General features: G+C 45.5%; 1 protein-coding gene across 1 annotated transcript in view; it reads right to left on the bottom strand.

Moving 5' to 3' along the window:
* Positions 1 to 25,354, bottom strand: part of FAM171A1 (family with sequence similarity 171 member A1) — a 144,592-nt gene that overhangs the window by 11,710 nt on the left and 107,528 nt on the right. Inside the window, 3 exon segments of the mRNA XM_032617629.1 lie at positions 17,580 to 17,583; positions 17,727 to 17,899; positions 22,416 to 22,574. Coding sequence (XP_032473520.1) covers positions 17,580 to 17,583; positions 17,727 to 17,899; positions 22,416 to 22,574 — 336 coding nt within the window.

Genomic DNA, 25,354 nt, shown 5'->3' with positions numbered 1-25,354 from the left:
GCAAACAAGTGACGAGAACCCCTCCCTGCCCCCGGCACAACCCCCAAGACATCTCCTGAACACGGTTTGGAAGCTATTCTTCTACAGAACTTGGGTGTTATTTGCCAAAGTTTGAAAAGGCAATTTTCTGTAATTCTAAAAAGTATCATTTACTCCTGCCTTATAAAGTTGAATATAATTTTGATGTTTTTCATGATAATACAGGGTCATGATTATGATCAACTGATGCTGGTCCTAAAATACTGATGTCCTTAGGTCCCTACTGAGGAACGAAGTTGTTTGCTCTTATGCTAAATACTCCCACCCACAGCTGTGCTTTTTTCCTCGCTCCTCCCCCTCCCCTCCCCTCCCCCTCCCCTCCCCCACCCTTCCTACACACTGTTATCAGCGGTTCTGTTATCAGCTCTGCTTCCTCACCACCAGTGACCCCCAACTCCCCACCAGGGGCATCTACTACTGGGAACTAGATAACCCACTTGCAAAGACTGCATCTAGAATAAACTCCACAGGCAGCCACATGAGAGACAAATCCAGACGTGGAACAGAGATATGCTAAATCCAAGTTTCTTCAACACACATCCTCAGATAGGTTTGTTTTTTTTTTTGCGGTACGTGGGCCTCTCACTGTACGCGGGCCTCTCACTGTTGTGGCCTCTCCCGTTGCGGAGCACAGGCTCCAGACACGCAGGCTCAGCGGCCATGGCTCACGGGCCCAGCCGCTCCGCGGCATGTGGGATCTTCCCGGACCGGGGCACGAACCTGCGTCCCCTGCATTGGCAGGCGGACTCTCAACCACTGCGCCACCAGGGAAGCCCTCCTCAGACAGGTTTTTGTCTGAATTCTTATTCTCTAGAGTGAAACCCTGCACAATGGAAAGAAATACTTTGTTGAAAAACCGTCCTCATCTTTTTTTTTAATTATTATTTTTTAAAAGATTTATTACTCATTTATTTTATTTATTTTTGGCTGCCTTGGGTCTTAGTTGCCGCACGCGACATCCTTGCTGAGGCGTGCAGGATCTTTTGCTGTGGCGCAGGATTCTCTGTAGTTGTGGCACACAGGTTTTCTCTTCTCTAGCTGTGGTGCGCAGGCTCCAAGGCGCGTGGGCTCTGTAGTTTGCGGCACGTAGGCTCTCTAGTTGAGGCTCTTGAGCTTAGTAGTTGTGGCACGTGGGCTTAGTTGCCACACAGCATGTGGGATCTTAGTTCCCTAACCAGGGATCGAATCCGTGTCCCCTGCATTGTAAGGCGGATTCTCTACCACTGGACCACCAGGGAAGCCCCTGTCCTCATCTTTTGAAAGCGTGTTAGTTATGTATTCTGCTGGCAAGGTTCGTTGTGTGTATAAAGCACCACAAGATTTTAACTTGGAGGCTACATTTAACTGCAATGATTATTACACACGGTAATTGACAGGCTGAAAAAGACACGCCTTATGCTTGTCTGTAAGATCTGATGGAGTCTCTTAGCGATCACCAAGGGTGCTGTTTTCTTGCTTGGTTACCAAGCAGGAATGAAAGCAGCTTTTATTTGCAAAATATAAAGAACACTGAGTTCAAAATTTAAACAAATGTCTATTGAAAGGGAAAAGAACTCTAAAATATGAAAAAGGGCCAAAAATATAATGCCTAATTAGAATACGACTGATACGGTTCAGATTTGCCTTGCTTTTTCTGCCTGGCTCACTTATTCTGCCCAGAAGCCCCTATTTTATCAGCTGCACGAGCTCATCTCAGCATTTGGTAACAAGCAGAAAAACCCTGTTAGGATGAGCACTACTGATTTTGAAAAGGAAACCATAAGTGAAAACCTGCCCTTTTAACAGATTACACATTGAAGCTGGCATCTTGCACCTTCGCCAATATACAGAGAAAGAAGTCATTGCTCTTATACCGGGACTTGTGACCATGTCACACCTCAGGACACCGGGCAGATAAAAGTCCAGTATGATCAAGGGCCGAATGAGTGCATGGACGACTTGCCAGGCCTAAGATAACCCCGCATGTGAATCCCAGCTTTGCCACTTTCCAGCTGTGTGACCCAAGGACACGCAGAGGATGGCCCAGCTGGGGGATGGCTGCTTCACACTTCCTTCGTCACATAAATAAATGGTCTCCTCATTTAAGCACTTGTAGTTGGGGATTCTACTACCCTGTGCAGCTAACATATCCTAACTGATGTGTTTTTCCTGAAAGAGGCTGCAGTGAGTTCTAGTAGGCCTGTACGGCTGGGACATGAAGAAATGCCACAGCCACGCAGAAAACCCATCTCAAAAAAGTTCTATCGATTAAAAGGTGAATATTCACTCTGTGAAATAGAGCCATTTCTCTTCCTACGACTTAATGGTTCACTGTGAACTACTTGGGAACGTTCATGGCGAGAGGTGAGACATACATGCATGACACACGCATGAATTTGGACAGTAGGAACCTCTGCTGTCCTGCCCTTCAGCTGTTGGTTTTGGCCAATGACTGTCTCCTCGCTTGGGCTGTGGTGACTCTTGCTGAATAATCAGGATGGCGTGGGCATTAGCTCATTTGAGGGCAGTCCTCTTAAGAGGTATGTACCGCTCAGATCCACAGCGAATAGTTATTACTATTATCGCTACTTATAATCATAGGGGTTCCCCAGCTTCCGGAATACGCTGGATTTCTCTAGAAACCAGCACAGGCTTATTTCCCAGGATTACCATCTGCATTACCTTAAACTATAACCTCTACTATATTTTTCTACCAGATGTACGATTAGCAGTGTCAAGGTCTGAGCCTCTTTCATCACATGCTTTAACAAAACTTTAGTGGGACGAGATCACCCAGAAAAGTCCATCTGCCCTTAAGTCACATTATTCAGTAGAGCAGAAACAGCCACAGTATCTATTTTTATGACATTGTGGAGTAGCCTTCTTTTCTTCCCAAATTAAAGTCTATGCCTTTGAATAGCTATGTTCCCTTTTTTGGAATGATGTTTTCATGAAGTCTGTGAGGAGGACACATTCCTTGTTAATTACACTGCAAAGTGTTTACCTGGTGGTCAATTACCTAACCATGCTTGTTGAAAGCAATGGAACTGAAGAGTGAAAGTCCTGTACAGATGGTTGCTTTCCTGTAGCTTCCGGCAAGTACATTTCAGGACCCGTTTAAACAAGAATAAAATTAAGGGCAACTCACTACAACCAATGACCTTCTGTTCAAAGCATAAAATCATAAATATAATCAATTATTAGAAATTAAAACAAGAAATGCATCTGTATTCAGCTACAACATGTTCCCTGGGTATTTTTAGGGTAAATTTTGAGGAATGGATTCTTAAAAATAAATTTAATCTAAGTGACTGATTTTTTTTTTTTTTCCCTTTCAGCTTTAGCTGAGCGATCACAAGACTTACTGAAACAAATTTTAGGAGAGAGCAGTAATGGGAAACCATAATGCTTCTGGCAGAGCTAGAGAAAGCGTATGCCTTAAATAGGTGGCCAGAAGTATCAGCATGCATAATAGCATTAATAAAATTTAATGAGAGAATTTTGAATTTACCATAGGTATGTATAAATTTCCAGAAAGCAGCATCAGAGTCCTGGCTAATTAAGCCCATATGGAGAGAAATTTTGTTCATTACCCACTAAATCCAACATCCATCCTGCAATTACATGTCAGATGGGACTGGGTGGGGGACCCAGACCAGGACTCTGGGAGGCACAGCCACAAATCCCCAGCATTTAGAAGACTCGCTCAAAACGAAGGGTGGCAGAACAGAGAAGGCGACAAACATCTGGACAGATGCAGTAAGATGCTCTCAACCAGTGCTTGTTCAAGAGCTTGTTACAGTGGAGATCTTGTTAAAATGCACATTCTGATCCAGTGGGTCTGGAGCAAAGCGTGAGATTCTGCAGTTCGAACAATCTCCCCGTCCACAGACCACTCTTTGAGTAGCAAAGCTCTAGATGGTTTGCACTTTCGTGGGGTGTGGCAACCCTTTCAGAAAACCCTAAGACCATTTCCCACAATGTTGCCGGGGTACACTAACTGGGTGGCCAGTACTTGAAGCAACTTCAGAAATATTTCTAATATATTCCAGAAATAATCTAGTCACTTGTCAGATTACCGACGGGGAGCTGACAAACACTTATCTGAGTTTGTTCCAGATGCTTGAAGGGGCAGTGCCTCTCAGTGAACTGGCTGCTGTGGTTGTGGACAAATTGGTTCCAATCTTAAGACCTTTGCGTTGACCATTTTTTTTCTGCCCAGAATGTGCTGCCCCCAAGACATTCCCATGTTAGACTCAGAGGTATCTTTGGGATCTCAGCTCAAATATCACTCCTCCATAGGCTCTGACCAGCCAACCATTCTCCCCGACATCACCCTGCTTACCTGTCTTACAGCACTCATGCCAATGAAGTAATAAACTGGTGCATTGTCTGTCTCCTCCATTTGGAACAAAGACTTCATAATTACAGGGACCTTCCCTGACTTGTTTTGTAATTGCTTTATCCCAAGAGCCTAGGACAGAGTAAAATCTGGCACAAAGAAGATGTTTACTATCTATCCGCTGTAATGAACGAATTGTTCAACTTTTAAAAAGAGAAGCCAATCCCTGGTGGCGCAGTGGTTGAGAGTCCGCCTGCCGATGCAGGGGACACGGGTTCGTGCCCCGGTCTGGGAAGATCCCACATGCCGTGGAGCGGCTGGGCCCGTGAGCCATGGCCGCTGAGCCTGTGCGTCCAGAGCCTGTGCTCCACAGCGGGAGAGGCCACAACAGTGAGAGGCCCGCGTACTGCAAAAAAAAAAAAAAAAAAAAGAAGCCAAGAACAGAATTCCTCAGGAAATCTTTCAATATTTAAATGTTGACAGTAAATTAAAACACAACAAACAAATAAATGCCCCTAAATCGACTGTATGGGCCAAACAGAACATCTGGGAATGGATTGTTGTTTTGTATCCCCAGATCCAGTCCATCATTCTGTTAAGCCACATTAAGTCTTGGCATAGAAGCAGGAATGCACCAAAATCGGAGATTCTAGAACAGGAAGAGGATTTGAAGTCTGAAGGAAACCATGTTTTGCGTCTCCCCTTCTCCCTTCCCAGCATACTGTACGTGTGTGCCAGGTACTTCCCTGTGCTGAATTTCAGCTTCTTTCTGATTAAGAAAGAATGTAGTCCCCCACCCTCTAGGGCCGCTTCGAGCATAGTGATGAAAAATGTTGGCTTATGGTCATACCTGTTTTGCTAATGAATAAGCTCAGCTGAGAATGGGTAGACAAAAAAATGCTTTCCCCAAACGGTCCTATTTTTCTTCCCCTTCAGTATAGGCGTATTTCAAACTGCCCACCATGTGAAATGGCGGGGCTGCGGTGTACAACTCCACTACGGGTCATAATGTGAGCCAGCAAGCACGCTTCTGCAGAAACCTCTAACGCAGCACATTCCGTGTGGGCTGGGCTGGTTCGATGTGTGTGTTCTGTGTGGGCATGTGCGTGTGTGTTTATGCAAATAATTTTAAAGGGGTGATTCAAGAGAAGGGGTAAGAAGAACCACGATATTAAGAACTTGATACATGCCTGGCAATGCGCTAGGTGCTTTATGTACATTATCTCAAGTCAAATTAAAAGGCAACACCTATTCTGAACTTTGAGTCATTTAGAAATAGGGAGACAGCAATGACATTCAAAATATGGGACAACTAGTAGAACAAGAGTACCAACCGATTAGACTGGATGTCCAGGCATACCAGCTACAAAGCAGCCTTCGCTGAGACTGGAAATTCCATTTATAGACACTAAGACTTCACTGTACTTGTCTGTCTTCCTCATAACGCGCTTTACCCAAAATGCACAAACTACATATGGGCTGAATAAGGGCAGTGATGATTATAATAATGGCTAACATTTAGAGAGCACTTTCCCCAGTGCCAGGCACCGTTGTAAGGGCTCTCCATTCTCGACAGTTCTATGAGATGGGGATGATAGCTATTATTATGCCCATTTTATAGATGAGAAAACTGAGGCCCTGAGAGGCTAAAGGGCTTGCTCAAGATCCAGAGGAGCCATTGTTCACGTCCAAGCTGTCTCAATTGCTGGGCTACAGGCTACCTGTGTTCTATACACTCCTGCCAAATGCTGTACAACCAGTGCAATATTCAAATCAAAGAAAATTTTACCTTTTAATTACCCATGCCAGTGGAGATCACTGAAAACAGGAGACATTTATAGAATATTTGGTTTTAAAATAAATGATGTGGCAGCTTTGCCCTCCTAGTTATTTTTCACCCAGGCTGATCTTAGAGCGAGCATGTTAGGTGCAGTGCTTAAAATCCAGGCCACGTGGTAGCAAAGCAAGGCAGCTCTGAGGCTTCCAGGTGGTGGGCAAGTCACTGGAGGATACACACTTGCCACAGATAATCCACAAAGTGAATATTCCGTAAGTGGTAATTAAGGGCTGACTATAACATGAGACATTTTCTTTTAGGAGGAACATGGATCTATACACTCTAAGGCCGCAAAGCGGGCGACCATCATTTGTTACGCTTTCCAAAAACTGCTTCTGTGCAAATCAAGCATGGGAAGTTCTCATTCTATATAAAAGGATCCTTTAGAAAAATTAAGTCTCTAAGAATAGGGTTTCAAAACAAAAGCGGCCCTGAACCATGGCTACAACATACCTAATGCCATGGTGTTGTTTTCTAAAAATTCTCTTTTTTGTTGCTGTTGGGGCGTATGGCTACAAACACAAAAGGCTTAACAATTTTTAGGAATGGACTGATGTTACGGCAGTGTTTTTTGAGTTGCTAGGCAACATCAGAAAACAAATGTCCATGTTCTGAGATCATTCTGCATTCGGTATCCCCACGGACAGCCCACATGTTCCGTGGCCGGACTCCGTTCCACTTGGTCAGCAGGGGTGGAATATCCCAACTGTGATGCTGATGGTCCGGAGTGGTCAAAAGACACCAATCTGTGTCTGAAAAACAGATCACAGTTTGTTGGCCACCTGGCAGTCAAGATCTGTGGCCAAAGTTTTCGCCGCACCGGTATCGTTTATCCAAATTAAGTCCTACACCTTCAGGGTTCTTTTTGATTTGTTACATCACTTCAGTCAGCTTTCTTTGCAGGTACATTATCTTTTTCTCCCCTCCTATATATCTAAAGGAAGCCCAATTCACTTTTATGGGCAATTTTAACATCTGGGAACATAGAGACTCTTCCTGAGAATTCTTTCTTTGTTTCTAAAAAATCACTTTCATCCTCAGACGACCCATTTCAGATCATCTTCCTTAAGGATATACTGACATTGTACTCTGACAGGTAAGTCGGCTTCCTTCTTTGTTTGATTCCATTAACTATTGAGTCTGTTCTTTTTGAAAAAAAAATTATAAAGATGATACACATGGTTCTAAAATTAACATCACACATGTAAATACATACTTAACTGTTAGAAACATGAACTCCTTCTTTTGTTCTAAACTTTTGCCCACCCGATGCACTACAGTTCATTCTTGTAATTCAATCACTACACCTCTGCATGGCAATATGTCACCTCCCATGTAAGATGCACGGCTCGTGATAGAGAAAAAGACACACCAGTAATACTATTTTCATTTTCTTAAAGTGACAAACAGAATTTAGTGCTTTAAGAACTCCCATCCCTTTCTCCCCCCGAAAAACAATGAAATGGAACAAAATCTTAGATCTGTATTTTAAATCAAGCTCCACCTTCAAGGGCAGGCTGGCCATGACTTACCTAAAAGGACTAGTTCAGTGAGCACAGCATCAGCAGTAATGCCCATCACCTACGCAGAGATGAATCCACTACAGGCCAATTATGAGCGGGTATTGCCGAGGGCCCGATACGTGTGCACCATACGTGATAAGAAGCTGGTTCAGTAGCCACCATTTCTATAGCAACGCACACCACTCTGCAGGCTGCATTCTGGGAAGGCAGTTAAAACTGGATCCTGCAATGTAGCTTCCCTTGGAATCTGCTTTTATTTCTGTCACCTCATTAGAATGAGAGTCTTCAAGCCACATAACTTATTGTGAAACAGCAGAAACTTATTGCATAGAGGATCTTAAATCGTGATTTCTCTGCCACTCAAGGTCAGTCAGTCACTTTCAATTCAAACCACTGACCTGGTTTGCTTATTCATCAGTGACCATTCCCCAGGGCACCACCCAGGACATGGACAGCCATCTGCTGTCCCAGTTACAGGCTGAAGAGAGTAAATGCCTGTGAAGCTGAGCTGACATGCCATCTCGTACTGTCCAGAAAGCCTCAGCTAAGGTGCATTCACCATGACCCAGAAAACTGCATCTGCCAGACTAGGGGAGGAAAGCTGCTTCTTTCAAAGGTCAAACTGGCCCCTGAACGTGACCGATAAGGTCACTTTATCCCATCCCCTCAGACACGCCCGGACACCCAGGCCCCAGGCACTGGCACAGTAAAAGTTTTCAAAAAGAGACAGCACCTTAGAAGATCTAGGTTAAAGAAATCTGGTAATTCCTCAAAGGAAAAGACTTACACTAACTAAATAGAGGCCTCCCTTGCACCATAAATCCAGTGGCATTTTAACACGGTGGCTTCAGCAAAATCAGCATTGCCCGTAAATGCGGCAAAAGTTTTGATTCTAATATGTGCAAGTCAGGCTTCTTAAAAAAATCATTTTTCTGAGAGTGCATACTATAATCAGCCAAGTCATACCGCTGTAACACACGAAACAAAACCCAACTCTACTTACGTTCTAGGAGACTGTTAATCTATTAGGTCACCCTCGGATGAACACGTGGGTTAAAATATAGACATGCTAATTATTATAATGGGAAATTCTTTGCCTGTTCCCCCCCGCCAAAAAAAAAAAAAAAAAGACAACTGTGGCCATTAAAAAAAAAAAGAAAAAGAAAACTGTGATAAATGATAGCACCAAATACTGATCCTCTCTAATAGTGCTGGAGAGGGTGTGGAGAAAAGGGAACCCTCCTGCACTGCTGGTGGGAATGTAAATTGATACAGCCACTATGGAGAACAGTATGGAGGGTCCTCAAAAAACTAAAGATAGAGTTGCCATATGATCCAGCAATCCCACTCCTGGGCATATACCCTGAGAAAACTGTAATTCAGAAAGATACATGCACCCTATGTTCATTGCAGCACTATTCACAATAGCCAAGACATGGAAACAACCTAAATGTCCATCAACAGAGGGATGGATAAAGAAGATGTTGTGTGTGTGTATATATATATATATATATATGTATGTATGTATATATATATACACATATATGCCGTGTGTGTATATATATACATACATACATATATACACACATACATACATATATACACACACACAATGGACTATTACTCAGCCATAAAAAAAGAATGAAATGATGCCATTTGCAGCAACATTGATGGGACCCAGAGATTATCATACTAAGTGAAGAAAGCCAGACAGAGAAAGACAAATACCATATGATATCACAGATACGTGAAATCTAAAAAGAAAAAAAGAAAGGGAGTACCTCTACATTTCTCTCATGAGTAAACTTTCAGTTATCCAGCAGTCAGGAATGAAAGTATTTGAGTTAGCATTAAAATGTGGATTTATTTTCAAATAGAAGTCCCATGGAACTTAAAAAGAATTTCATTTTCTTTAAGAGTTTGAAATCGTGCCCTATAACCAAGGTGTTATCACTGAGCATCAGCGGTCACTCGGGGCCAAATGCTGGAAGGTTGCTGGATAACAGTACATAGAGACTGTGACTGAATCAGGCACGCTGTTCGGCCCTGCAGATGGAGAATACACTTGCATTTTAATACTAAGTGGTAAGAGCTTCCCTGTTGAATGTATCTCAGATCAGAGGGTCACAAACATTTTCTGTAACAGTCCAGGTAGCAAATATTTTTCAGTTTGCGAGAACATACACTCTCTGTTGCAATTATTCAAACTCTGCTGGTGTAGGAAAAACACTCACAGGCCACAAATGAACCACAGGCACGGTTGGGTTCCCATGTCTTATTCCATTTGGGTTGCTGTAATAAAATAAACTGGGTGGCTTACAAGCAACAGAAATTCATTTCTCACAGTTCTGGAGGATGGGAAGTCCAAGATCAAGGTGCCGGTTGATTCAGTGTCCAGAGAGAGCCTGCATCATTGATTCATGGATGATGCCTTCTTGCTGTGTCCTCACATGTGGAAGGCGGGAGAAAGTTCTCTGGGGCCCCTGTTATAAGGGCACTAATCCCATTCAAGAGACCTCCACCCTCATCACCTCATCAACTCCAAAGGCCCAACCTCCAAATACTAATGGCTTTGGGGGTTAGGATGTCAACATGCAAATTTGGTGGGGGGGGAATACAAACATTCAGTCCACAGCACCCAATAAAACTTGATTCAGGGATGCTTACTTTTCATCTAACTTTCATGTGTCTTGAGATACTCTTCTTCTTTTGATTCTTTCTTCAAACATTTAAAAATGCAAAAACCGGACTTCCCTGGTGTTGCAGTGGTTAAGAATCTGCCTGCCAACGCAGGGGACATGGGTTCGATCCCTGGTCCAGGAAGATCCCACATGGTGCGTAGCAACTAAGCCCGTAAGCCACAACTACTGAGCCTGTGCTCTAGAGCCCGCAAGCCACAACTACTGAGCCCCGCGTGCCACAATTACTGAAGCCCGCATGCCTAGAGCCCGTGCTCTGCAACAAGAGAAGCCACCACAGTGAGAAGCCCGTACACCGCAACGAAGAGTAGCTCCCGCTCACGCAACTAGAGAAAGCCCGCGCACAGCAACGAAGACCCAATGCAGCCATCAATCAGTCAATCAATAAATAAAAATATATAAAATAAATAAATAAAAATATAAAAACCATTCTTAGCTTTCAGGCCATAGTCTGGCGATACTTAATTAGACGAAAAATTCTTAATGGATTCACAAATTGCTATTTCTGGCTGTTAAACATTTTGAAATTGCAATTACTTTGATATACCTCAAAAGTAGATAATTAAAGTGTTAAACTGGTTAGAAGTGATTATCATATTTGACTTAATCATAAACAGCAGATAATTTGTAAATAGTGAGTGCTATGTGCTTAAGATGTGTTCCTATTTTTTTTTTTCTGATCTTATAATACACTCTTGGAACTTTTCATTTAACTGCAATAATTTAATTTCTACCTAAATAATGATATTGATTACACATAACAGAAAACCCCTTATGAAACATGTAGGCTTCTGCTGAGTTTAGTGAGTTAAAGAACATATGGGTTCTTTGAAATGTCCATCCAATCTTAAAGTTTTCGGAAAACATATTTTAATTCATTTGATCGTTTCTGAATGACTATCCAAATGTTGGCTTTTCTCTGCACACATACAATCTGTTAGAGCCAGGAATTGGCAGTTACATTTTTCACTGTAGATGCTAAGTTAAAAAAGACCCTTTAAGTGGGAAGAGATCAACAACACAATGGAGATTCTCAATGACAAAAGGAATAATGCCACGGGGATTATTTCCAGAGAGGAAGTAGAGAATTGGATAACTTATATTTCAGAGTCATTATAACAATGCACATTTCTTTGTTTTCACTGACTTCTATAGTGTATTAATTTCCTTTTGCTCCTGTGATAAATTACCACAAACTTAGGGGCTTAAAACAACACAGATTTATTCCGTTATTGCTCTAGAGGTCAGAAGTCTGAATCAGTTTTCACTGGCTAAGTCAGGCTATCGGTAGGGCTGGTTCTTTCTGGAGACCCTGAACGAAGAATCCATTTCTGTGCCTTTTTCAGCTTCTCACGGCTGCCTCTGTTCCTTCGCTTGTGGCCCCTTCCTCCATTTTCAAAGTGCATCCTTCCAATTGCTGCTTCCGTCATTACGTTGCCATCTCCTCTGATTCTGATTCCTCCTGCACCCTGCTTATACAGACCGTTGTGATTACAGTGGGCCCACGAGGATAATCCGGGAGAATTTCCCCATCTCAAGATTCATAACTGAATCACGTCTGCAAAATCCCTCTATCATATAAGGTCATATTCACAGGGTCCAGGGATTATGATGTGGAGATACTCAGGGGGGGCATTATTCAGTCTGCCATAGATATCAAAAAAAAATTTTTTTATATAAACTTTTGTTGTTTGTGAGCTGTATACAAAATAAACCAATGAGAGCAAGGATGCTGCTTCTCTAGACCTGTGCCATGTTGTTATGACATATCTGTGTACGACTCTCTAGTGAAAGCATCCCTGTATTAGGAATACAGCCTTTTATACCCCAGCCTTATTTATCTATATTCAACTATATACATTCAAAAATGAAGAGGCAGGAAGGAGTAGAATCATAGCAGCAGGGTTGGAAGCTCCAGGATGGAGAAAATCCAATATAAACCGCTGTCTCTCTAGACAAGCGCTCAAAGCACCGTTCTTTCACTAAACATAATATATACACAGATATGTAAAGGTAAATTCTGTGTATAGAGTCATCTTTTTTTTTATTGGAGTATAATTGCTTTACAATGTTGTGTTAGTTCTGCTGTACCATGAAGTGAATCAGCTACATGTACACATATATCCCCTCCCTCTCGACTTCCCTCCCACCCCCTCCCCCCATTCTACCCATCTAGGTCATTACAGAGCATGGAGCTGAGCTTCCTATGTTTTATAACATGTTCCCACTGGCTATCTATCTTAACGCACGGTAGTATGTATATGTCAATCCCCATCTCCCAGTTCGTCCCCACCCTCCCTTCCCCCACTGTGTCCACATGTCTATTCTCTAAGTACCAGTGTTACATTGTAATATCTTAAACCGCCTCTAAGTACCAGTGTTACATTGTAATATCTTAAACCACCTCTAAGTACCAGTGTTACATTGTAATATCTTAACCGCCTTGAATCTTAGAAACACATAAAAGCTCCCGATCTGATTCAATCATTTAGCAAGCATTCTGCTTAGACACCTAGCAAGTGCCAGGGCCTGTGTGTGATCATGAAGACTCAAAGATGAGGAAGGACTCAGTGAGGACACAGATAATAACTGAGACACTGCAAGGCCATGTCTTCATAGACTTCTAGTGCTGCTGCTGAATGGACAACATGCTCGAGAGAAACCAAACTACTGTTCAGCACATGGAGAAAGGAATTTCAGAGGAGAGGTCCTGCTCACACAATGTGAAAGCGATGAGGGAGACCCAGGCGCATCCAGGGACCGGCAAACGGTTTGGTGTGGCAGTGGTGGAGGGTGTGCAGGGAACAGAGGCTGGGAGTGAGCTGGAGAGCTAGGCAGGGACCAGCTCTGCAGAGATCTGTGTGCCGTGCCAACGAGCGTGGACAGCCTCACGATGAGTACCTCTGAGATGTTCTCATGTGGGGAAGGGTCTGTGCTTCTGAAAGACAGCCCAAGCAAGCAACCCAGAAGTCCTGGTGGAGGGAAGGAGAGAGGAAGACAGGCAGACGGCTGCAGGAATTGGCCAGAAAAGAGGGAAGAGTCTGCACCCAGACAGACGTAAACCAGAGAAGGAGAGGAGAAGGTAGGTTGGAGAAACGCTGATTTGACATCCACATGACCTTGCAAGGGACCAGACGTGGCTGCCGGTGAGGCAGGGAGGTGAAGCAAAAGAGTAAATGGGGGTTAACTCGGGGGTTTCTACTTGGATGGTCTGGTAGATGGCACCCTTAACCAAGAGAGGAAACACAGAAATGAACAGGGGTAGGGGTTGAAGTGAAGCGAGTCAGTGGGTCCGTGTCAAGCACGTGAATCTGAGTTTCCCACAGGACATCCGAAGATGGAGGCCTAACGGACAGTCAGGAGCACAGATCAGAGAGCAGACGTGGCTGCACGGGGTGGCTGTGGGAGTGTGAGAGGCAGGTGGATGGCCCAGCGACTGCGTGTGAAGGACGTCAGGAGCTGGGCGTGGGGCAGAGCCCATATGACAGGAGACGAGGACCCCAGGGACACTGAGCCACAGAGCTGAGGGAGGCGAGCCTTCCTCTCTAGAGAAGGAAACCCTCCAATGCTGCAGACACGTCCAATGGGATGAGCAGGTCACCTGATTCCACCGTCAGGCAGCTGCTGGTTAACTTCATGACTGTGGTTTCAGGAGAGCGGAAGGTAGAAGTGGGACTGCAGCGGGCCGAGAAGTGGAAGCAGCACATGGAGAACAGTCCTTCAAGAGATCTGGGCTGGGGCTTCCCTGGTGGCGCAGTGGTTGGGAGTCCGCCTGCCGATGCAGGGGACGCGGGTACGTGCCCCGGTCTGGGAAGATCCCACATGCCGCGGATCGGCTGGGCCCGTGAGCCATGGCCGCTGGGCCTAGCGCGTCCGGAGCCTGTGCTCCGCAACGGGAGAGGCCACAACAGGGAGAGGCCCGCGTATCGCAAAAAAAAAAAAAAAAAAGAGATCTGGGCTAACGGGAATCTAGGAAAGTGGTTTAGAGGTCACAGTTCGAGAAACCCTTCTGCAGAGGAGGGGAGGACCTTTGTTCCCTGAATAAACTCTTTGGGTGTACCATGTACCAGGCACTGAACTGAGCTTCTTACAAATAGTAACTCATTTATTCCTTGGGGTGCTTAATTTGATGTGTCAACTTGGCTAGGTCACAGCAACCAGATATTTGATCAAACATGCCTGGAGGTTGCTGTGAAGGTATTTTAAAGATGAGATTAACAATTAAATCAGTAGACTGAGTAAAGCAGATTACGCTTCCTGTAGATGGGCCTCATCTAATCAGTTGAAGGCCAACAGAAAAGGCTGACCTCCTCCAAGGAAGAGGAAATTCTGCCAGCACATGGCCCTTCAGATTCAAACTGCAACATCAGCTCTTCTCTGGGTCTCCAGTCTGCTGGGCCACTGAAGATTTTGAACTTGCCAGCCTCTTCAAGTGCATAAGCCAATACTGTAAAATAAATCTCTCTCCCACCCCTTCTCTCTCTCTCTCTCTCTCTCTGTCTCTCTCTCTCTCTCTCTCTCTCTCTCACACACACACACACACACACAGGCACACACACACATCCTACTGGTTCTGTTTCTCTGGAGAACTCTGACTGATAAACACACTCTTCATAACAGCACTAGGTATTGATACTATTATTATCCCTATCTCACAGTTGAGCAAACTATGGCACAGAGAGGTTAAACAACTTGGCCAGGGCCACACAGCTGATGGCCAGCAGAGCTGGAATTCCATCCATTGTGCCTCAGTGTTGCTGCTCTTAACCACACGCTCTACTTCAGAGCACTGCCCTGGCACGCTGGGGCCCAACCTGGACGGACAACGGTGAGCGGAAGACTGTACAAGGGACGGAGAGCCTCGATCAATGTGCATCTCGTACAAGTGAGGAAACAGGACAGGTGATTCGCCCAAGGTAGGCCTTAGAGTTTTCCAAGTGGCAGATCCAGGGTTTCAGAAGTCCAAGGGCAAGCTTTCCCCTCTCTTTCCTACTTTCTTTCCCTGCTTTGTTATCCACGTCCTTTCCTCCCTTCAGAATTCCCGTCTTCCCCAGGGGTTCCCTCAAGTCCCTTCTCCTGGAGCCCAGGGCTCCTTACATCCTGATCAGGACCATGTGCCTCAAGAAGTCACCAAGCAGTGGAGAACACACGCCAATGACAAAGTGCCCACATGACCCAGTGCCACATGTCCACGCAGCAGCACGATCCTTCTAACAACATCAAGTTCGGTGGCATCTGGTGAAGCCGATGAATTCCACACAAATAATTATGCGGTCTGTTAGTAACCGGAAAACAAACAAAACAAAACCCCAACTCCCCCGGAACTCCAGAAAGCCCAACAAGCATTTATTTCCAAATATAAATTCCTAGAACTAGAGTTTGACTACTCAAGGAAATTAGGTGTCTCTGAAAATACATTGACACCAAAAATCCCCCAAGAATTTTCATGCGTGGTCTAACAGTTTAAAACTCTGAATGGGGTTATTTGAAAACCGGTCTTTTCAAGTTTGACTTTCAAGTTTGGGATTCAGAGCCAACGGGGTATAGGGACAATGTGCTCTGTCCAAACCCGAAACACAAGCACGTACTTCTTCCCACATTCTTACTACGAATGTCAACTGTAAAACCTCCTGGAGGAAAATTTGGAAATATGTATTAAAACCTTTAGAATGTTGTACTTTTTGAAGTCAGCAATTCCACTTCTTCTACGATTTTATCCTCAGGAAACAATCATGGCCGTGTATAAAGATTTTGCTACGAAGGTTATTTATCACAACGTTGGTAAGAAGAGTAATTTTTTTTCTAACTTAGGGGATTGAGCAACTGAATTATGACATAAACATATAAGGGAATACCATTGCAGTCTTAATACTGACATTGCAGAATGACGGCTGCTATGGAATAATAATGCTAGGGAAAGATGCTCATGACATACAAATGGTTTTCAAAGGCAAGTTATAAAACAGTACATAGCGTATAATCCCCTTTCTGTTAAATGTGTATTTTTGGAAGGCAGTCCCTAAGAGGGCCCAATGAACCCCCCCCCCACTCCTGGTGTTCACACACCCGTGTGGTCCACCCCATACTGTACCAGCATCGGGCTCTGCGACCACCAGCATATGGAAAGAAGGGAGCGGAGGCCACTTGACCTTAGGTGATAAAGACGGTGACTTCCATTTTGCCCATGTGTGCTTTTGTACTTTCTGTTTATTTGTAAATTTCTCTTGGGTCACTTGCTCTATTGGAAGCAAGCTGTCCACGCTGCAAGTGGCCCTGTCGGGATGCCCACGTGGCAAGGCACTGAAGCCTCTGGCCATCAGCCAGTGAGGAGTTGGGGCCTCAAAGCGTGCGTGCAGTCCTGTTGAACCCTGAGATGAACTGGTTGACAGTCTGACTGCAACTTTCTAGAGACCCTGACCCAGAGCACCCAGCTAGGCTGTGCCCGGGTTCCTGACTCTCCAAAACTGTGAGACAACAGATGTTCACTGCTGTTTAAAGCTACGAGTTTTAGGGCCATCTGTTACGCAGCAAAAGATAACTAATACATACATCCATCGTGCAACGGTGGAAGGAAATACAGGCTCACTTTGGAGATGCTGTGGGTGCGGTTCCAGACCCGCTGCAATATATCAGACATCGCAATAAAGCAAGTCTCGTGAATCTTTCGTTTCCCGGCGCGTTCAAAATTACGTCACACTATACTGTAGTCAATTAAGTCTGCGATAGCATCATGCCTGAGAAACCAATGTACATATTTTAGCTAAAAGAAATACTTTACTGCTAAAAAATGCTCACCATCATCTGACAACACAGGGTCGCCACAAATGTTCCATTTGTATAAAAACGCAGTGTCTGCGAAGTGCGATAAAACAAAGTGCAGCGGAACGAGGTCCCCCGTAATCCAAAATACTGTGAGTGGGCTTCTCCACATGTGGGATCGTGGGTAATTTTTGTTTTCTTTTTTTTTTTTGGTACAATATTGGCAATGTTTTTTTCTTTTTTCAAACACAGGACCAAGAGAGATCATGTGACCATCTAAAGACTAAAAGGATAAAGGTTAGGAGAGTCAATTTAGTTCTAATAACCTTTAAAGATTCTTTTCAGGCAAATTAGCTTAAATGTGAAAAAAAACCCAACTCCAAAGAGCGTGTAAGACATACCCAACTAGAAGCCATGCAATGCACCATCAACAGCAGCGTTCAATAATTTCAAGGAAAAGGAACTTGCACAGGCTTCTTAAAAGGGAAATCAGACAGTAACGAAGTTATCTGTAGCCGATCGCTGGTACAGGAGCCTGCTTACCTAGCTTCTGGGTCAAACCGCCACGCTGTGACATAGGCATTGTGCCTCAGACTGCTCTGTGTGGCCAGGGGCACGGTGACATAAATGGGGCCATCCACCAGCACCGGCGTTCCATCATTGCTGAGCAAGTGCACGCTGACGGCTGTGACGGGGGTCAGGTCGTACCTGGTGCCGTTTCCTGGAAGCAAGAGACATTCTCCATCACGTGCACACACAGGACTTACATGGGGCTGCAGAAACTGTTCACAGAGAAATATCATAGCTACCATCTACTGAGGACTGGGCCTCCTATAAGCCAGGGGACTCCATTCAGCATCTTACACACATAATCCTCACCACGACATTCTAAGGTGGGTAAAATTCCCATCTTACACATGAACAAACTGAGGTTCAGAGAGGGTAGTAATAAGAGCTGGTCTTCGGATATAGGCCAGTTTGAATCTGCAAACCTGATCCAAGCTTGGGTTTGCAGATTCTAACCACTGTGCTGTGCTTCCAAAAAGGGCCTCAAGGGACTTCCCTGGTGGTCCAGTGGTTAAGACTCTGAACTCCCATGCAGGAGAAGCGGGTTCGATCCCTGGCCGGGGAACTAAGATCCCGCAGGCTGCTCCCCTCCCCCAAAAACAAGGGCCTCAAAAGAGAAGGGACTGTCTATAATGGGAGAAGAGGTGTGTGTGGAAATCCCTGAAATCAACATCTATGCAAAGTGAGCACTGCACACATGTTAATTACCCGGCAGGTCACCATAATGGAACCAAATGATTTAAATCAGAGACTGCCGAAAAAAAAAAGGAGTGAATTTCTTCAAGCAGTACTTCAAAATATTAACTTACTGCTACGAAAAGTACACTACTGAAAACTTGGATCTGAAATATTTATGAGTTATTTTGGTTGCCACTGTTATTTTGATCTGTCTAAAGGAATTTAACATACCAATTATTTTGCATTAGAGCCTTGTATCCAAGCCAATGCCTGAATGACTGTCTACAGATAAACTGGGGAACGCTTATGAGAGCAATATTATATTTATACAGCTAAGCGGTCCATTTGAGAAGAATTTTTCTCCAGTGAAATATAATATCATACAAAATGTATTCGGTCATAATTTAAAATCTTCCCCTTGAACACGATGAAAACACACTGATAGAAAAATGTAAGCTACATTAGAACACCATTTATAGGATTTCTTAGTAAGCTACTTATATACTCACCTACCTATCAACTAACTACCAAGCTAATACAAACCTCCAATGAGGACTAAATTTAAACATTTAAAACAAATCTGGTGAATTTTAGAGTCTGAACAACCGTGGGAGCTAAACCTTTGTAGAGCAATCTCTATACGACTAATGTCAGCACTATCTTTTATGATTCATGCCCATCTCTGTTTTCCAGTGAAGGGAAAGGCATGGAAATGAGGATTTCATCCAAAGGTCCACGTTGGAAGCATAGATTCAAGTTCCGAAATCTTTTTATCCTGTGGCCATTTGATTTTAGGGTGAAGAAAGACCAAAGCACAGAATTTACATCTTTCTGGTCAAACTACCTTGTGGATGGAGGACCTCAATGTGTCCATTGCCCTAAGGCAACACAGAAGCACAGCCAGGTCTCCAATGTACCTCTTTAGGCTCTGTTAGACTCTCTAGATGAGACAGGACTTAAAACAAAGAGAGATTAAGTAATTTACTAGACTTTACATACACAATTTAAAGATAATGTTTTCAATCAGGAAGCACTGCTTCTTTCATCAAACCCGAGGTAGGAAGTCTGCCCGGGGAAGCTGCAGGTAGAGCAGAAAGGTGCTCCAGACCCATCATCCTTTCGTCCCACTTAACACTGCCTCTTGATTCCCAGAGCTGGCATCCCCATTGTCCCCACTCATCCCCTTTCGAGACTTCCTTCCTATAATCTTACACATCCCTGGCCCAGGAAGCCAGGGTCCCAGTATCAGATCCGCCACCGACTACTTATGTGGCCTCTGGCGAGTTACTTCCCTGCTCCGGGGTCCGTTTTTCTCATCTGCAAAACTAAGGAGGTTGGACTAGATGCTTTCCTGCGAGGCTACAGAAAGGAACGAACTCGACTATAAACATTCAGAAGTAAGAACGGCACTGCAGAAAGGGGCATATTCTTTTAAAGCAACATGCCCTAGGTGCATGTGCTTTAATGTTCTTTACAATGTTCTCTGTTAGAAGACACCACAGGCAATTATACCTGCTCTCCTGAGGCCTCTTTCCTCTCTCACTGCTTCCACTCCATGCCTTCCAGATGACAGTCTACCCTCCCACTTTCTTTATTCTGGACATACTTTGAAGGGCTACACTGTTTTCCTTCCAGCCCTCGTTATTAGAGGGCAACACAACACTGAGTTCTCTATATAAGGAGTCTCTCCTTCCTGTTCATCTTGATGTTACCTGACTCCCATCATGTCCGAAGAAAGACAGGTGTCTGTCAGGCAAAAGCAGCAACCATGGACCCAGCTAGGAGGCCACCAATTCATCACTTAGAACAAGAGGGGTTTTGCTCGGATAGCATCTCCGGTTCTGTTTGGCTTTGGACATTGGTCATACTACTGACTCCTCTGCTTTCTTGGATCTACTAGCAGAAGTAATTTCTTGAAAACCCCTCGGGAGCGTCACGGAACAGGTCTGCGCTTTCTTGGCAACCACAGGGGAGAGCCTATGAGGGTGCACGGGAACGACCAAGTGAGGAAGGGACTGAAACCTCCACATGGCTGCGTTTCTCTGTCTACAACTCTGGATCCCTCCAAAGGGGGGAAATAAACAACCCCCCTTAGGACACGGCAGGGAAACCAGCCTCTTTCCAACTGCATTTGTGGCCTCTGTTTATTTTGCTGAATTCTGGTGATAACCTGTCACCTCACACTGGTTTGTGTGGTCCAGGCTCTCACACTAAGTTGAAATCTGTTAGATGCGGTTTATGAAACTGGAGGCCAACGTGGGACAGAAGAGAATCCCTAGTTGATGGGCTGCTGGGGTGCTAGGCAGACACCACACTGCCCTTCCTTGGCAGGAGGTCTGATTCTTCCTAGGTCAACTGGCCAGTTATTTCAGTGGAAAACAAATTGAATGTAACCTTCCGAAGACCTCCTCTCTTCCGTCTGAAATAAGAGAGTGATTTTAAAATAAAACAAACTCCTCTAAAAATCAATAGTCCTATGTCTTCTCTATCTTACTGTCGTCTCGGATTTCATAATTTATTCAAGAGCTCTTGGAATTGGGGCACAGAAAAAAAACTGAATGAGCTCCAAGGAACGAGGCTATTCTTCCAACTCGGGGCTTTATGATGGAGGCTGAATGGAGGTTTCGTGATGGCCTCGGATTATCCTGTTCCCCGAAACACTACTTTGCTCCCAGGCCTGTCCATTGAAATGAAAAGTCAACTTTTTTCTTCCCAATAATATTCACTTAAGATGAGCACCATGCAACTTTTTTGGTGGTCAGTGACTGACATATTCATTGCATCATTATCACGCAAACATTCAAGGATGAAGAAACGTTTCTCAAAACGGGTATCGCAGAGGGAAGAAAAGCAGGTAACTAATCACCACGTGAGCCTGATCTGTAACCAGACGTTTATTAACATTCTATAAAACGGATCAGATGTGGCAGGTATAAAAAGCTTTTGCAGAACGATCAGTTTCTGTAAACTAGACAATTAAGTGAAATTCAATCAGTGTCCCTGGGAAATGCAGTAACGTACTCACCTAGCGGGATTTAACCCAGAACAGCCTTTGGTTTTCAAGTTTATGTTGGGACTCGTGTAAAGTGTTGGGGAAAAGAAGAGGGGGAGACAGGAAAATGATTCAGGGCTTGAGACTCGGCCACCATCCATTCACCAAAAGGAGGACCGGGGACCACGTCAGCACCGAGCTCTGTCGGCCGGGAACGGAGGTAAGGGCGGTCTTTCACTGGTAAGGAACGATTACCTATTTTCTGGCTGGTGGCTTTTAGTTTCTGTGATCTTTGATCAGTGTGTGTCCTGCCAGCCTAGGGTGAGAATGACCAAGCGGACTCAGAGGCCTTCCAGGAGATGTTTCAAAGCCTCACCACTCTTCGCAGAGGGGAAGGCAAAGAGAGGGCAAACTCAGAGAAAGGGAGGTCGTGAGAAAAGGCTGGATGGACTCAGCCGGTGGAGCCCAGAGGCTCCCTGCCCGCCAAGTGCTCCCTGTACTGGTGGGAGGGGGCATGGTGTGTTCGTCCGGGAATCAGGCCCAGGGCCACCCCCGCCCCTCCCAGCTGTGACACGTGCCCAGGGTCGGGGGCGGCGGGCGGCGGGGACAGTGCATCTCCACACAGCTGGGCAGGCTGCTCCACCAAATACACGTTCCAGGGGCAAGTGGGGCGAGGCTGAGAACAGGGGGACAGAAAGCCTCTAACTCTGATCGGACACTTCAAAAAATTCAATTAAAAGAACTTCTGGGAATTAAATATACTTCATTGGCCAACGGAGAGCTCAGGCAAATGGTACCAAGAGAGAGGCTCAGGGAGACAAGCTCATGAAAGTGGCGCAGGCTGAAGTCCTCAAATGACACTTTCAGTGCCCTTGAACTTGTAGACAACAGATTTGCCCTTCTGCACCTCGGGTTGGGTTCTCCCACTTATAAAGATACAAACGCATATAAAGATGCAAACGCAGACTGCCCTGCTGGAAAGAAACGAGCCTCGAGTTACCTGTTCCGTTTCCATCTAGTCCCCGCAAATAAGGAAAGCCGTCCACCTCCGAGGGGGAGCCGGCGGCCGTGAGAAAGGCTGTCAGGTCACTGTAGCTGGTGTTCTCGGGCAGCCGCAGAGCTCTCCTCTGGAAATGCACGCGAGGCTGCGGCCGGGCACCTGCGGAAATGAACCCTGGAGTTACCTCTCGGAGGGGCGGTTTCTGTTTCCGAAACGCAAACCCCGGAAAAGCTCCTCTAAGGTTTCAGCGTGCGTTCCCCGTCTCCACTCCTCTCGACATCCCTCACATCGCCATTCTCGCGGGCACAGAGATGTGACAGAACGTTATTATGGGGAGAGAAATAACAGCCCATTGTCACGTTTGCTTTGACACAGAACGTTATTTAGGTTTTCCACAAAAAGCTCTGTTTGTGAGCCAGTCTTTTCACTGCCCAGCCTTCGCCTATGGGTAGGGGTAGCGTTGTGGGAAAAAGTCCACGGTAAGTGAAATGAGTAGATGACAATCTCTTGATACAAACAAGGCAGGAGAGACCCTTTGACACCGTTTACAAACACATCCTTAGTCTTCCTTGGTAAAATCTGGTCCAAGCTGAAGCAGAGCAGGGCAACAGACCAGCAGCTGGAGAAGAAACTGCACAATAAGAACCCACAGTAATGAGTCCTTTCCCTTCGGCGGACGCAGCCTTTTGGCATTCTATCTACTCCGGTGGGTGCGTCTGACTCGCGACGGATCATGTTACAGATTCTATGGTGAGCCTCTTGAAAGGATGTGAGAACTGCTCTTTTTCAGCAAACTCAACTCTGCAGGATGGCTTGAGCCCAGTGACCCTGTTACGCAGTTACCTTGGGACACCATACGCAGTTTTGACTTTGCCTCCAGGTCTTATTTTTGACTGTAAAACCTGAACCCGTTTTTATCTATTGCTGTAGCGAGGGTCACAAGACGCAGACGTGCTATATCAGTTTGCACACACAACCAGCAAAAACATTGTGAAGACAAAAATGAATAGAGATGGGAGTTGGAGCATTTCCCGATGGAAGTACCACATCTCTCTGGGTTAAATAAAGTGGTTCCTTGGACTTCCCTGGTGGTGCAGTGGTTAAGAATCTGCCTGCCAATGCAGGGGACACGGGTTCGAGCCCTGCTCTAGGGAAGATCCCACATGCCACGGAGCAACTAAGCCCGTGCACCACAACTACTGAGCCTGCAAGCCACAACTGCTGAGCCCGTGTGCCACAACTACTGAAGCCCGTGTGCCTAGAGCCCGCGTTCCACAACAAGAGAAGCCACCACAGTGAGAAGCCCAGGCACCGCAACGAAGAGTAGCCCCCGCTCGCCAACAACTAGAGAAAGCCCGGGTGCAGCAACAAAGACCCAACGCAGCCAAAATCAAATTAATTAATTAAAAAAATAAATAAAGTGGTTCCTCAAACGTGGTGGTCTGCCCTGATGTTCTGGTCATCATATATCCCACCCAGCCTTGAGGGAGGCCACGTTTCCCTGTGGTCGGCTGGGGGCTTCCTCTTCCCCACCCAAGGATGTCCTGACACAACAGCCCTGCCAGAGTTCATGGTCTTTATGTCTACACCCAAGGTTCCTCTTCACCCCTGGATCAGAAATTTTAAAGGGACTTACCTAGTGGCACAGTGGTTAAGACTCCGCGTTCCCAATGCAAGGGGGGCCCGGGTTCGATCCTTGGCCAGGGAACCTAGATCCCACATGCATGCCACAATTAGGAGTCTGAATGTCGCAACTGGGGAGCCCGTGTGCTGCAACTAAGGAGCCCTCGAGCCACAACTAAGGAGCCTGCCTGCTGCAACTAAGACCCGGTGCAACCGAAGATATTAATAAATAAATATTTTTTTTAAAAAAGAAACTTTTAAGGGAGGAATAAGCCTATCAAGAAGTGTTCTAGGGGAATTCTCTGAAGGTCCAGCGGTTTGGACTCTGCTTTCACTGCCGAGGGCCCGCGTTCAATCCTTGGTCAGGGCACTGAGATCCTGCAAACTGCAAAATAAAATAAAATAAAATAAAAAGCAGTGTTCTAGAATAACGGAGTTCTGGAGCTCCAAGGATCAACTAATCCAAGTCTCTTCTGACAGGTGAGCCCACAAAATGGACTCACCACCAACACAGACTTACGGGGTGGGCTGCCTTGACCATGTATGACCAAGGCGGTCATGACGGCACCTGAAAATCACTGACTGCATTTCTCAGATGACTGGCTCTCCATAAACACTGGCCCAGCTCTAGATCCCATGGGAGCCAGGTGCCCAAACTCACAACAGTCCTATCTGAAGCTAAGTGGACATGGACGTCGGTCCTGTTCTAGACCATCGATGCCCTTTCTTGGTCCCTAAAACAAAACTCTGCGATGCACCGGCATCCACATAGCTGAATCTTCTCACTTTCAGCTCTTGCGAGTCTGCTCTTTTTCGTCCCTCTGATTTCACATGACAGCAACGCCTTCCTGCTGTCACCTCCTCGGTCTGCGCAGGGCTCAGATGCCTCATGCTCGCAGGGGGTGGGGCGTTTCTCCACGCCGGCCCCGAGCATCGAGCCTCACCCGATCCCTTTTCCCCCAGCCCGCTTCCCCGCACATGCTGTCTGCCTCTTTCCTTCTTCTCCGAGCTGCCCTCAGAGACGGAAGGTCAAAGCGAACCCTTTCTCATCCATCTCCTCACCCCCAGCTACGTGACAACATTCTCTCCTCCTGTTATCATTTTCTTTCAATGCTAGTGACTGTCCTGCGATTTGTTTCCTCTTCTCCACCGTTCTTCAGCCCTAAACAATGCTGCTGCCACCTGGGTTTCATGCACTGGCAAACGGGGAACTCGCTACTAGGAAGGACAGAAGGGCGTGTCTGCAGCGTGATGGCGCAAAAAGGGGCTTGCTCTCACAAGGGTCAAGGCAGAAAGCAGGGGCCAGGCGGGTTACC

The sequence above is a fragment of the Phocoena sinus genome, chromosome 2 (assembly GCF_008692025.1).
Source record: "Phocoena sinus isolate mPhoSin1 chromosome 2, mPhoSin1.pri, whole genome shotgun sequence".
In the NCBI taxonomy this organism is placed as follows: Eukaryota; Metazoa; Chordata; class Mammalia; order Artiodactyla; family Phocoenidae; genus Phocoena; species Phocoena sinus.
The sequence above is the reverse complement of the archived record's forward strand: the minus strand, read 5'-3'. Positions and strand labels throughout refer to the sequence as shown.